General features: G+C 44.5%; 1 protein-coding gene across 1 annotated transcript in view; it reads left to right on the top strand.

The window, feature by feature from the left end:
- The window catches only part of brf1b (BRF1 general transcription factor IIIB subunit b), a 136426-nt gene extending 125386 nt beyond the window's left edge, over positions 1 to 11040 (top strand). The window contains exons 18-19 of the mRNA XM_014145094.3: positions 8090 to 8285; positions 8656 to 11040. Of these exons, the coding sequence (XP_014000569.1) occupies positions 8090 to 8285; positions 8656 to 8693 (234 nt within the window). The 3' untranslated portion in view covers positions 8694 to 11040. The remainder of the gene's footprint in view (positions 1 to 8089; positions 8286 to 8655) is intronic.
- Positions 11041 to 12557: the final 1517 nt, after the last annotated feature.

The raw sequence follows: 12557 nt of genomic DNA, 5'->3' as shown, positions 1-12557 counted from the left end.
CGGATTTCCTGTTATCTACCTATTGCCTGATCTCCCGGACAACGTTACTAGTCTTTTCCATGCCTGTACTGTTGCCCTTTTGGACTCCCTGTGTATGACCTTCTGCCTGCCTCAGGACACAGCTACCTGCCTCCTCCTGTGGTCCTTTGCAATAAACACCTGCTGCTCCCTGCGCTTGAAACAAGCTCTCTGTCTCCCCTTGTGTTCATTACAACTGCTCTCCCAAGACAACAGTCTCAGGAAACATTCCAAAGGGAGATATGACACCTCCTCCTCTTCTGGAAGAGAAAGTGTACATCTTAATCAGCAACCTAAAAGTTTTAATTACAAACAAAACATGTTAATGATAAGTCCACTGTCCTCCCTCCAATTTTAATCCACCCCAATGTTTATGTACTCTTATTTAGCATGTACTACCCTTAGACACGGCGACATTTATCTCTCCACCAAGTTCAACGATTCACTGGTCTCTCTTTTCCCCATGAGTTTCCTTAACCACCACACCACAATGCCCTACATGTTCATGAACAACCATTTTAAAAAGTAATTTTAGGTTTGGCAACCCCAATGCTGTCGCTTGACAGAATTTCTTCTTTAAAACTCTAACACTTACTCACAATATTAACTCCAATCTTATTTCTCGTGACCCCTCTTCCCTTTCGTCAATTCTATACATTTATTTCAGAATAAGACGACAAAATGTAAATCTATTTCAGAATAAGAGGAAATAAAATGTCTCACGTGATTAAACCCCCCCCCCCCCCCCCAAGGTTTTCTAAGTTTGCAAGGAGTGTTTGGCCTGGTAATTTGAATTTGTTACCTTTTAGAATCCATTCCCCTGGCATTTCGCATAGATTCTTCCAACCCCAAAATTGGTTCCACACCCGTCGCCATGTAACATTATCCGAGTATTGTTATTGGTCCAATGGCAGAGACATAGGTAGTAGCCGTATTGCTTTCGATTCTGCCCCTTTTACCTTGCTAACTGTAACACTTTCCCTGTCATAAATTTAGCCAATTTCTCATCTTAAGGAATCAGTGATGTTTGATTGCCAGAGGAGCTGCACAAGGAGGTAATGTAGTGCGATTCCCTTCTGGACAAATCCTCTGCACCTCCCTCAGGGTTTCTCTGCCACTGGCCCTGCCATTAACGGAATAGGAACAGGTAGCACTACAAAAATCCCTCGGAAGATACTGTTAAACAACAGAACTCCCGTTTCCCCATGACCCCTTGCCACTGTAATGTCTTCTCTAGAGAGCTTCCTCCCTATCAAACTACTTTTCCCCACTTTTGGCAGCTCAGAAGATGATGTTGATCCACTGTTTCTCCTATCTAAGTGTAATGATTTCCTTTCTATCCGGCCCCTTACTGACTTAGAGGTTCTTGCCACCCTCCGCAGTGTTCTCCATGGGACAGCAAGAGACTGGTAGGAGATAGCCCGTGAACATGTGTCAAGCTGGGAGGAGTTTCAAAAAATATTCCTCTCAGTCTTCCTCTCAGAGGACTATGAGGATGAACTGGCGGAACGGGTTTGTAACAGAGTCCAGGGTGAAGCAGAGTCAATACAGGACTTTGCCTTCTCCCATCGAGTTCTATGTTGGAGATGGAAGGCTGATATTACTGCGCAGGAGATGGTCAAATTCATTCTTAAGAACATAGTTCCCCACCTTGCCAGTCAACTTCGGGAACGTGTGCAGAATGTGGATGATCTGGTGCGTCTTGGAACTCAGTTTGAGAAGGACTGGAAGCACTACCTCCAATCCTTGTTCCTTCATCCCGGTATCCCAATAACTCCCCTGGGGCTAAACCGTCTCAGCTGTTTGTGCCCAAGATCCAAGACAAAAGTCCAGTGATGTGCTGGAGGTGTAAAGTCCAACAGCCTCCAGGTTCTTGCCCCCTCTATGGCCAGGGTCAGGATTCAGGAAAAGGTCAGAATGGACCTTGCATACAATCCCGGAGAGTAGTTATGGTATTGGTAGCTAATAATTTGGTTACTGGACCTGATAGTGAACCTTCTGACAATGTACTACTGGAGAATACAGGTGACCTAATGTCTTATTCAAATATCATTGTTGTTGACAACACATGTAACACGTTATTCACAGTTGTCTTCTTATTTCCACATAATCTGTCACAGTACCCCGCCCCAATAGGGCATAAACCAACCTCTCTCCTTATCGCTACTGCTAATACACTCAAATCATGTTCAAACAACGTTTGAATATCTTTTTCCTTTTCTAACCATGGATGAGGCTCTCCTCCAGAACTGATAGGCAACCTTTTATCACTATCCACTTGCGGAGCAGGTGAGCCCAAGTGCAGACGAGGACGAGGAGACAGGGTTAAGGTAACTAAGGTATTTATTGAAAAGTGCAGTGGGGGGGGGGGTGCAGACCAGGGAAAGCTCGGGTGGGTCGTAGGGAACCAGGAACTTAGGCTGGGGCAAGGGGAGTAGGGGCAGGGTAAGCAGGTCCGGAGTGGAATCCAAGGAAGCAGTAGAGTGGGGGTGCAGGGCAGGGAAGCAGGACTAACGAGACAAGGGGACTGGAGACAGGGACCAGAGTCAGAGCGGACAGAAACAATAGCGGAGAGAAAAGCAGGGTCAGGCACAACAGGATAAGATCTATGCAGGAACAAACGGCTTGAAACACAGACTGACTGAGCAGAGGCTACGATCTGGCAGCGTGGATGTGGCAGGGCTGAATATTTGTAGAGGTCTTGATTATGGAACAGGTTGCAGCTCGTGGGGATCCGCTCTGACTCCAGCACACCTGTCTCCACTCACACAATCACATACACCCACAGACAGACAGACAGAGACAGACAGACAGACATTACTGGGGGAGTGGCGGCAGGTTAGGGAGACACAGGATGAGAAGTAGAGGGCGTGGCAGGAGCAGATGTAACACCTACCCTACACCATATATTTACGACCAGTCGTTACACAATGGGCCTACTGAATAAACTCAGGCTTTCTAGGTCCGTATCTTATAATTGTTCAGCCTACGATTCTCAACTCCCCAAGATGTTAAAATGAGTGGTAACAGGTGTAGGAACTGTGCCTACCTTGTTTCTGGTGGCAGCTCCTATTTCACAGATTCTGACTCTGTAGTTTAACTGTAAACCGTGGTGAACCCTGCTCGAGGCGCCAACTGTTTGTTTATTTAGAACCTGAGTAAAAACTCAGACGTCTAGTAAAGCTCAAACCAAGTTTATTCACCCACTGGGTCACACAGCTGCAAAAGACATATTTACACAAGCACTGGTATTTAAACCTTCCTCCTATGCTGAGTCTCCTCCTTACACATCTGGACATCCAATAGATCTCTGTTGCTAGACAGGACTTTGGTGATTCCTTCTCACTTCATCTGAGCTGACTTCAGCCAAATTCCTCACTCCTCCCCAACTCACGGCTGTCCTGTTGACTTGTACCAGACTGTGGCTCTTCTCCTTTCCGTAAGATACATGATGTCTAACAATAACATGTTCTGACAGAATGTAAACGTTCTGCATTCCCCTCTCTCCCTGAATAAGGATATTTCATATTTTCAAGTTTAGAAGTCAGAACCCATCACTACTGAGGCAGTTTTCTGCCAACATCATTATTAAGCTAAATGTGCGCGTCATGGGGTCCGGGGCCGGCAGTACCACCACCGTGCTGAAGAGGTACTCATAAAAATGTCTAAAGGTGGCAGGTCTGCATTTTTTAATACTTATTTGAATAGGGCCTTGATCTTCATTGTTCCCTTGACCCCTAAACCAAATAGCACCTTCAATCTTACTCATCAGATCGCTCCATACCATGTATTGTAAGTGACTACTTACTATTGTTTTGTTTTGATACAGTCCACTGTACTCATTAGGTTAGCTCTTGTTCAACTTAGGGTCAGCAGTCGACATTGTATTAGCACGTAACTGAAGTTCGGTAAGCATTTGGTTAATAAGGTATTAGCATGGGGCTAAATGTTGATTATCACAGGAGCTGGCATGTTAGTGGTCTACTCTGGGCTCCCTCAGTGCTCTGACAACTGAATGAGACTTCACAGCTCACCAATCAGCAGTAGAAAGGACCTCACACAAGAACCTCGCGGGGGTCATCTGCCCGTTGCCAGGCAACCCAATGCACCTAATTGGCTGGAGCATAGTGTGCAGAAAGGAAGTAAAGCCTGCATTCAGGAAAGGAGAAACAGAGAGAGAGAGGAGTGAGACGTTTACCAGACACGTCAAAGGGGCATCTTTCGAAAAAGTAACCATAAAGGTTCACTTTGGAAGCCACGGGTCTTTTTGTTGTACATATATTTATTAGGAATTTGTACACGTTTTATTGACAGTGAGAGAAATTTAAATGGGGATATAGATGAGATGGATACAGTACAGAAAGTGAGTGGCGGAACCTGCCTCCAGGGGCATGTGGTCCAGGTGCACTAACCTGCCTCCAGGGGCACGTGGTCCAGGTGCACTAACCTGCCTCCAGGGGCACGTGGCCCAGGTGCACTAACCTGCCTCCAGGGGCACGTGGCCCAGGTGCACTAACCTGCCTCCTGGGGCATGTGGTCCAGGTGCACTAACCTGCCTCCAGGGGCACGTGGTCCAGGTGCACTAACCTGCCTCCAGGGGCACGTGCTTCAGATGCGGTAGCGCTACAACTAGACCAAACCCCGGCACTGGGTGAAGATTGACGTCTGTGCTTATGTTTGCATTTGTGTATGACTTGAGCGTCTTGAAGCTCTCTTCTACACAACATGCAGCAATTTCACTCAGTAACAGTTCATATAAGGAAATCAGTCAATTAGGCCCTAATCAATGGATTTCACATGACTGGGAATACAGATATGCATCTGTTGGTCACAGATACCTTTAAAAAAAGGTCAGGGCATGGATCAGAAAACCAATCAGTATCTGGTGTGACCACCATTTGCCTCATGCATTGCCATCGATAAAATGCAATTGTGTTCGTTGTCTGTAACTTATGCCTGCCCATACCATAACCCCACCGCCACCATGGGGCAAACTGCTTGCCCACAAGATGCCATACATGCTGTCTGCCATCTGCCTGATAGTTGAAACCAGAATTCATATTTGAAGAGCACACTTCTCCAGCTTGCCAGTGGCCAGCGAAAGTGAGCATTTGCCCACTAAAGTCAGTTATGATGCCGAACTGCAGTCAGGTCAAGACCCTGGTGAGGACGACGAGCACACAGATGAGCTTCCCTGTTTCTGACAGTTTGTGCAGAAGTTCTTTGGTTGTTCAAACCCACAGTTTCTTCAGCTGTCCAGAAGGCTGGTCTCAGACGATCCCGCAGGTGAAGAAGCCGGATGTGGAAGTCCTAGGCTGTCGTGGTTACATATGGTCTGCGGTTGTGAGGCCGGTTGGAGGTACTGCCAAATTCTCTTAAACGTCTTATAGTAGAGAAATTAACATTCAATTCTCTGGCAACAGCTCTGGTGGATATTCCTGCAGTCAGCATGCTAGTTGCACGCTCCCTCAACTTGAGACATCTGTGGCGTTGTGTTGTGTGACAAAACTGTCCCCAGCACAAGGGGCACCTGTGTAATGATCACGCTGTTTAATCAGCTTCTTGATATGCTACACCTGTCAAGTGGATGGATTCTCTTGGCAAAGGAGAAATGCTCACTAACAGGGATGTAAATAAACTTGAGCATAACATTTGAGAGAAATAAGCTTTTTGTGCGTCTGAAACATGTGACCAACACTTTACATTTTGAGTTTACAGTTGAAGTCGGAAGTTTACATACACTTAGGTTGGAGTCATTAAAACTCGTTATTCAACCACTCCACAAATTCCTTGTTAACAAACTATAGTTTTGGCAAGTCGGTTAGGACATCTACTTTGTGCATGACACAAGTAGTTTTTCCAACAATTGTTTACAGACAGATTATTTCATTTATAATTCACTGTATCACAATTCCAGTGGGTCAGAAGTTTACATACACTAAGTTCACTGTGCCTTTAAACAGCTTGGAAAATTCCAGAAAATGATGTCATGGCGTTAGAAGCTTCTGTTAGGCTAATTGACATCATTTGAGTCAACTGGAGGTGTATCTGTGGATGTATTTCAAGGCCTACCTTCAAACTCAGTGCCTCTTTGCTTGACATCATGGGAAAATCAAAAGACCTCAGAAATAAATTGTAGACCTCCACAAGTCTGGTTCATCCTTGGGAGCAATTTCCAAATGCCTGAAGGTACCACGTTCATCTGTACAAACAACAGTACACAAGTATAAACACCATGGGACCACACAGCCGCCATACCGCTCAGGAAGGAGACACGTTCTGTCCCCTAGAGATGAACGTACTTTGGTGCAAAAAGTGCAAATCAATCCCAGAACAACAGCAAAGGACCTTGTGAAGATGCTGGAGGAAACAGGTACAAAAGTATCTATATCCACAGTAAAATGAGTCCTATATTGACATAACCTGAAAGGCCGCTCAGCAAGGAAGAAGCCACTGCTCTAAAACCGCCATAAAAAAGCCAGACAATGGTTTGCAACTGCACATCGGGACAAAGATCGTACTTTTTGGAGAAATGTCCTCTGTTCTGATGAAACAAAAATATAACTGTTTGGCCATAATGACCATTGTTATGTTTGGAGGGAAAAGGGGGACGCTTGCAAGCCGAAGAACACCATCCCAACCGTGAAGCACGGGGGTGGCAGCATCATGTTGTGGGGGTGCTTTGCTGCAGGAGGGACTGGTGCACTTCACAAAATAGATGGCATCATGAGGGAGGAAAATTATGTGGATATATTGAAGCAACATCATAAGACATCAGTCAGGAAGTTAAAGCTTGGTCGCAAATGGGTCTTCCAAATGGAGAATGACCCCAATTATACTTCCAAAATTGTGGCAAAATGGCTTAAGGACAACAAAGTCAAGGTATTGGAGTGGCCATCACAAAGTCCTGACCTCAATCCTATAGAAATTTGTTGGGCAGAACTGAAAAAGCGTGTGCGAGCAAGGAGGCCTACAAACCGGACTCAGTTACACCAGCTCTGTCAGGAGGAATGGGCCAAAATTCCCCCAACTTATTGTGGGAAGCTTGTGGAAGGCTACCCAAAACGTTTGACCCAAGTTAAACAATTTAAAGGCAATGCTACCAAACACTAATTGAGTGTATGTAAACTTCTGACCCACTGGGAATGTGATGGAAGAAATAAAAGCTTAAATAAATCATTCCCTCTACTATTATTCTGACATTTCACATTCTTAAAATAAAGTGGTGATCCTAACTGACCTAAAACACGGAATTTTTACTAGGATTAAATGTCAGGAATTATGAAAAACTGAGTTTAAATGTATTTGGCTAAGGTGTATTTAAACTTCCAACTTCAACTGTATATTTTTGTTCAGTATACATGTCTCTGCTGCAGTTTCAAATCGGGATCCTCCCTGCCCTGGCCCAGCCATAGTGCTCTCTCTCATCTTGTTGGTGAACCCACTAGTTAAGGCCAACATGGCTTCACACTATCGCAGTCTCCCCTCTCTGTCAATCTCCCCCACTGGCTCAGGCCGGCTTCAACAAGCCTGCCTGTGAACAGTGCTGAAGACCCTTGGTCAGAGCCTTGTAGGGGCTTGAGGCTAGTCAACTTGTCCTCCCTGACCGTCTGCCATCAGGTCCCCTACTGGTGGTCATGACTTGACCGTCACCGCCTGGAGATAGTCCTCATTATGCCCTAGCATGAGAGAGAGAGGGAAAGAGGCAGCGACTGAAAGAGAGAGAAAGAAGAGAGAGAGGGCCATGCTATAATTAGTTCAAATACCCTCCTCTTTTCCAGTACATGATGATTAATTAGGCCTCTCGCACCTCCCGGCGTTGCTTCCCTTCACTCCTGCAAAAATGCCTGCTGGGATATGCGGTCCCTGATTTATCCCTCACTCTGTTGCTCTTTTTTTCCCCTTTCTTCCCTCTTTGTCTCCATTCGCTCTCTCTAACTCCCTTCTATTTAATTAATATTTTCAATTTTTGCTAGAGACATGATTTAGCGACATTTCGGTGGCAGAAGTGGTATCCAATGGCCATAAGCAGATGACAGTATTGCTTAACGTAAACACGTTCCTTTTCCAGGTGACCCCTAACCTCACCCCGGCTGCAACCCCTGTTCTGCCCAACTTGTCCAGCCCGCCTACCCCCAACACGGCCCCTTCAGGACCCACTATGGTGGAGAGTGGCCCGGTGGCCTATGACGAAGCGGCAGAGGATGAGGAGGAGGAAGAAGTGGAGGAGCCCTGTGTCAGTGCGTTGCAGCTCCTGGGAGGAAACGGTGAGGGAACATGCAATGCAGATCACACACACATTACAGTACCAAAACATCCACACACCACCAACACACACAAACACAAAGACTCACACAAGCACAGAAGTGAGTCATAGCATGTCAATACAGACCTGACTATAGAACGTATCCGTGGCACAATAGGTAAGTAACAATTCATTGCAAGCTCTTTTCAACGCGTGTGAATCGTAGGTGTTATGGCTTATTTTCATCAACGTTGTTAACAATTGCATCAGCCCCGAAGGCATACCCCAGGCAACGTAATCCTAGCGCTGTGAGCTTGCGATGCTGCTGATTGAAATGCTAACCCAATGGACCTGCACACTAGCATTTCACTCCCTTTCTCTTTTTCTCTCAGAGTACGGCTGTGAGGCTGAAGAGGAAGAGGTTTTCTAGGCTCCCATTTTTCCTCTTCTTTCATCAAATACTGCGGTTTCCCCAAAATAGTGGTCTCACCATTGACCTCTGAATGGGGACAGTTGCCAGAGGAGGGAGGAGAGGAAAAGGACATCCACTGTTCAGATGCACTGCTAAGGTGAACATGGAGTGTGGCTGGGTGTGGGGAGAGCTACGGGGTATGCAAGCTTTTATTCCAGCCTTGCTCTAACACACCTGATTCAGCCAATCAATGTCCTGATCAGGAGTTGGTTAGTAGAATCAGGTGTGTTCCTACATACCCAGTCGCTCTCTATGAGGAGGGTTGGCCATCCCCGGTCTTCTAGAAAGACAGGGGGACCATTTTGGGGTTGGAAACTCTGGAGAGCATTAGCAAAAGATACATATATACGCGAAGCAGTGAAGTTAAAGCAGTGCAGGGTATATGCAGATTGCAAGTGACTGGCTTCAGTGAATGGCTTCACATTATCTTCAATGGCAACAATGTGGCTACACCCCTTTAGCCATCTTGAGGTGTAGGGTGAAATTTCCCCTAGATGCTGATCTTGAATCAGTTTTGCCAGTAATGAAGGTTAGAATTTGGGGTGGGACGCTGATCCTGTGCTTTTTTTCTTTCCTTTTTAAAAATATTTTTCACAAATATCCACAATCCTCGGTCACCTAATTTTCTACTGTTACAGAGTTCACACTGACCCCTCTGTCCACTCAATGAGCAGTCGGCGAGAACAGCTAGGTCGTGCCAGTTCACTGGTACTGCAATGGGCCTTTTGTCATTGCCGCATTGCATTATGCTCTGTAGAGAGGGCCTGCGTCCCAAATGGAATCCTATTATTCCCTACATAATGCACTATGGTCAAAAGTAGTGCACTATATAGGGAATACCATTTGGGAAACAGTCAGGGAAAGGGCATACCGGAGTGTATCCACTCAACCTTGCTCGCCTTTCGTTGCGGTGCTATAATTGTCAAAACGGGACGTTGGCTTCAGCTGGCAGGGCTATTCAATGCATCTATGGGCACTGAGTAGCACAATGGGCACAAAATGCCCCTCACCATTATCTCAATCAACACCAGAGTTGGTCAGTCCCTTTTCAATTCCAGTCATTGAAATTAACATTTGGACGTATTTATCTTGTTTATTACCGACTGTCATGGGGTTGAAAGGGAATTGATACTGTGCTTACATCCATCCTTGTTTACTCCTGTCCTCTCCTTTGATCTAAGTAGAATCTCCCTTTATGATCGTCATCAAATGCTGGTATTCACAAATGCAGTTTTTTAAATAATGAAATGAACTGGCATCCATTTTGTAAAATATGTACCTAATGCAAAACTCAGTGGGTGGTATTTTGAAAAGGCAAAGAAGTGCCGCTGTTGTCAAACCGTATCACTTAAAATAAATTGTGTGCATCATGTATAAGCGCTGACGGTTGCCGTTTTTTTTTCTGGTTGTTTTGATAATGAAAGATTCAGAAATAAAATGCTGCTACGATTATTAGGAGTAATACGGTCACTTTCGATACTAGCGGCACTTTTATGCTTTGACAAAGTGAGGCCCGATGTATCCATGAAACCTAGAATAGTACAAGCACAACAAGGCAGCTATCGCTTGGTAGAGCTCTGTATATCATTGTAAAAAGGAAGGAAAAAAGAAAAAGAAAGTTTACTGAAATGCTTTTGTTTGTTTGTAGAAATGTCATTGTATTTTAGCTATTTTATCTTGTGTATACTTTTCAAAAGCAAATTTGAACTACAACTATGTAAGAATGTAAATATCAATCCTTGTTGGGTAGTCTGTTTGTATGTTTATATATGTTGTTTCACCTCAAATGGCCATTTCAGATGAAATATTAGCCTGCTTTTTTGTTTTTGGAAATTTACCTACAGTATGTTTTATGACAAAATTCTGTCATTTTATATGAATTCACTGGTTAACTGAAAAGGATTGTAGATCCTGGTGTTCTGTATTTTGATATTCTACACGTCAACTCCACCAGCTTTTGAACAGAACATTTCCTAACAGGATTCCAAGTTAATCTAGGCCTGGATTCAATCCAAGGTATGTTATAGTGCACATCACTATACATCCGTCAATGCGCCTTTTAAAGGCATTTTCCCTGACGTTCGCAGAGATGGCATTCACAGTGCTTATGGCAGCTCAATCATAAATGACTTTTTAAAGTCAATTATAGTGTACTGTGGTATAGTGTACTGTGGTATAGTGTACTGTGGTACACAATAACATGCCTTGCATTGAATCCCGGCCCTAGTTAAGGAACAATAGTTCCTCACAACAACACAATCACACACATTCCCCTTTTTATCAGTGAATAAACTCATTTCAGTTAGTGTGTATTTTTTTAATTGGATGATATGATCGTATCAGCTGTGTGTCTCACTGTCGGGGGGTAGAACTCCACTGGGTGGGGAAGGGGCTTGAATCAATAGAGAAAGCGAGGACAGGTGGAAAGAAAAAGTGGAAGAGTGGAATTGGTGGGACGAAAGGGTGAAATAGAGAAAGATAGGAGTAGGTGTTAAGAAAGAGTAGATTGACACTGACATTTTAATGAGGGTGGGTTGCTAAAATTAAGTGTTTGTTAAAACTCATACTCTTGTGAATTTGCAGCAGTATCATATACTCTGAATATTTAAAAGCATGACCTTGACTTGGATTAGAATGAAATTGTTACAAGGTGTCCAAACTTTTATTTGTCTAGCAGAGTTACATTACATTATCTTGGCTACCATGGCTAGAAGATCTCAGTGACTTTGAAAGAGGGGTCACAAAGGAGTATAGGGGGTTTAAAGGTGTGTGTGTGTGTGTGTGTGTGTGTGTGTCAGTCACCAGATCTCAACCCAATTGAACACTTATGGGAGATTCTGGAGCAGTGCCTGAGACAGCGTTTTCCACCAAAATCAACAAAACACCTAATGATGGAATTTCTCGTGGAAGAATGGTGTCACATCCCTCCAATAGAGTTCCAGACACGTGTAGAATCTATACCAAGGTGCATTGAAGCTGTTCTGGCTCATGGTGGCCCAATGTCTTATTAAGACTCTTTATGTTGGTGTTTTCTTTATTTTAGTGTTGGTGTTAACTGTAAGTCAAAGGCAGCGTTCCAATTGGCACTCTATTCCTTATTAGTGCACTAGGGCTCTGGTCAAAAGTAGTGCACTAGAGATTAGGGTGCCATCTGGAGCACAGTCTTCCCCAGGGCAGCGGCATTGCTAAGATGAATAAGATGTTTTTCATAAACACGGAGCATGGGTCTGAAATTACTTTGACAGCTAACTTCTCCCACAATGTGTGTATCGGCGCTGACCCCATGCAAGCTTGACGTCACAGATAGAACAATGAGCCAGATATTTCACCGGATGTATAAATGTAAAGCATCCGGTTGGCGTTTCCACTCACTACCAAATATGGTGATGAGAGGAAGCCCAGTGGCCAGACGTGGGAGAAGTTAGAGAGAGATGGCCATCGTTCTGCAAATTTTCTCATTGATGAAACATTTGATCTCTATACAGTTTTCTGTTTCCAAAACTAGAATCTGTAACAGAGTGAACTGCGTTTTGTAGACTTTACCCTTTGCCAAAGTTTTCAAAAAATGTAGAAGGGGTGCAAGGGCGAATTCAGTTACTGCACATGCGCACTTCACAGAATTTCCTAACGCAAGAACGCGCCAATAAGATCTCACTAGCTCCAGCTTGGCTCTGCCCACCTCCTTGCTTGTTCTGCCCACTGTGATTCGTTTGTTCCCATTGAAAAAACGACAGGCTCTGGTCTATCTTGGGTTAGTTAGACATTTTCTTGTTGACGTCATTACATAATGGCAAGAGATGGCTGCATGAGCTGATAGCAGGA

Source organism: Salmo salar, chromosome 15 (genome assembly GCF_965601325.2).
Source record: "Salmo salar chromosome 15, fSalSal1, whole genome shotgun sequence".
NCBI classification, from domain to species: Eukaryota; Metazoa; Chordata; class Actinopteri; order Salmoniformes; family Salmonidae; genus Salmo; species Salmo salar.
Note: the sequence above shows the minus strand (reverse complement) of the source record. Positions and strands in the feature narration are given on the sequence as shown.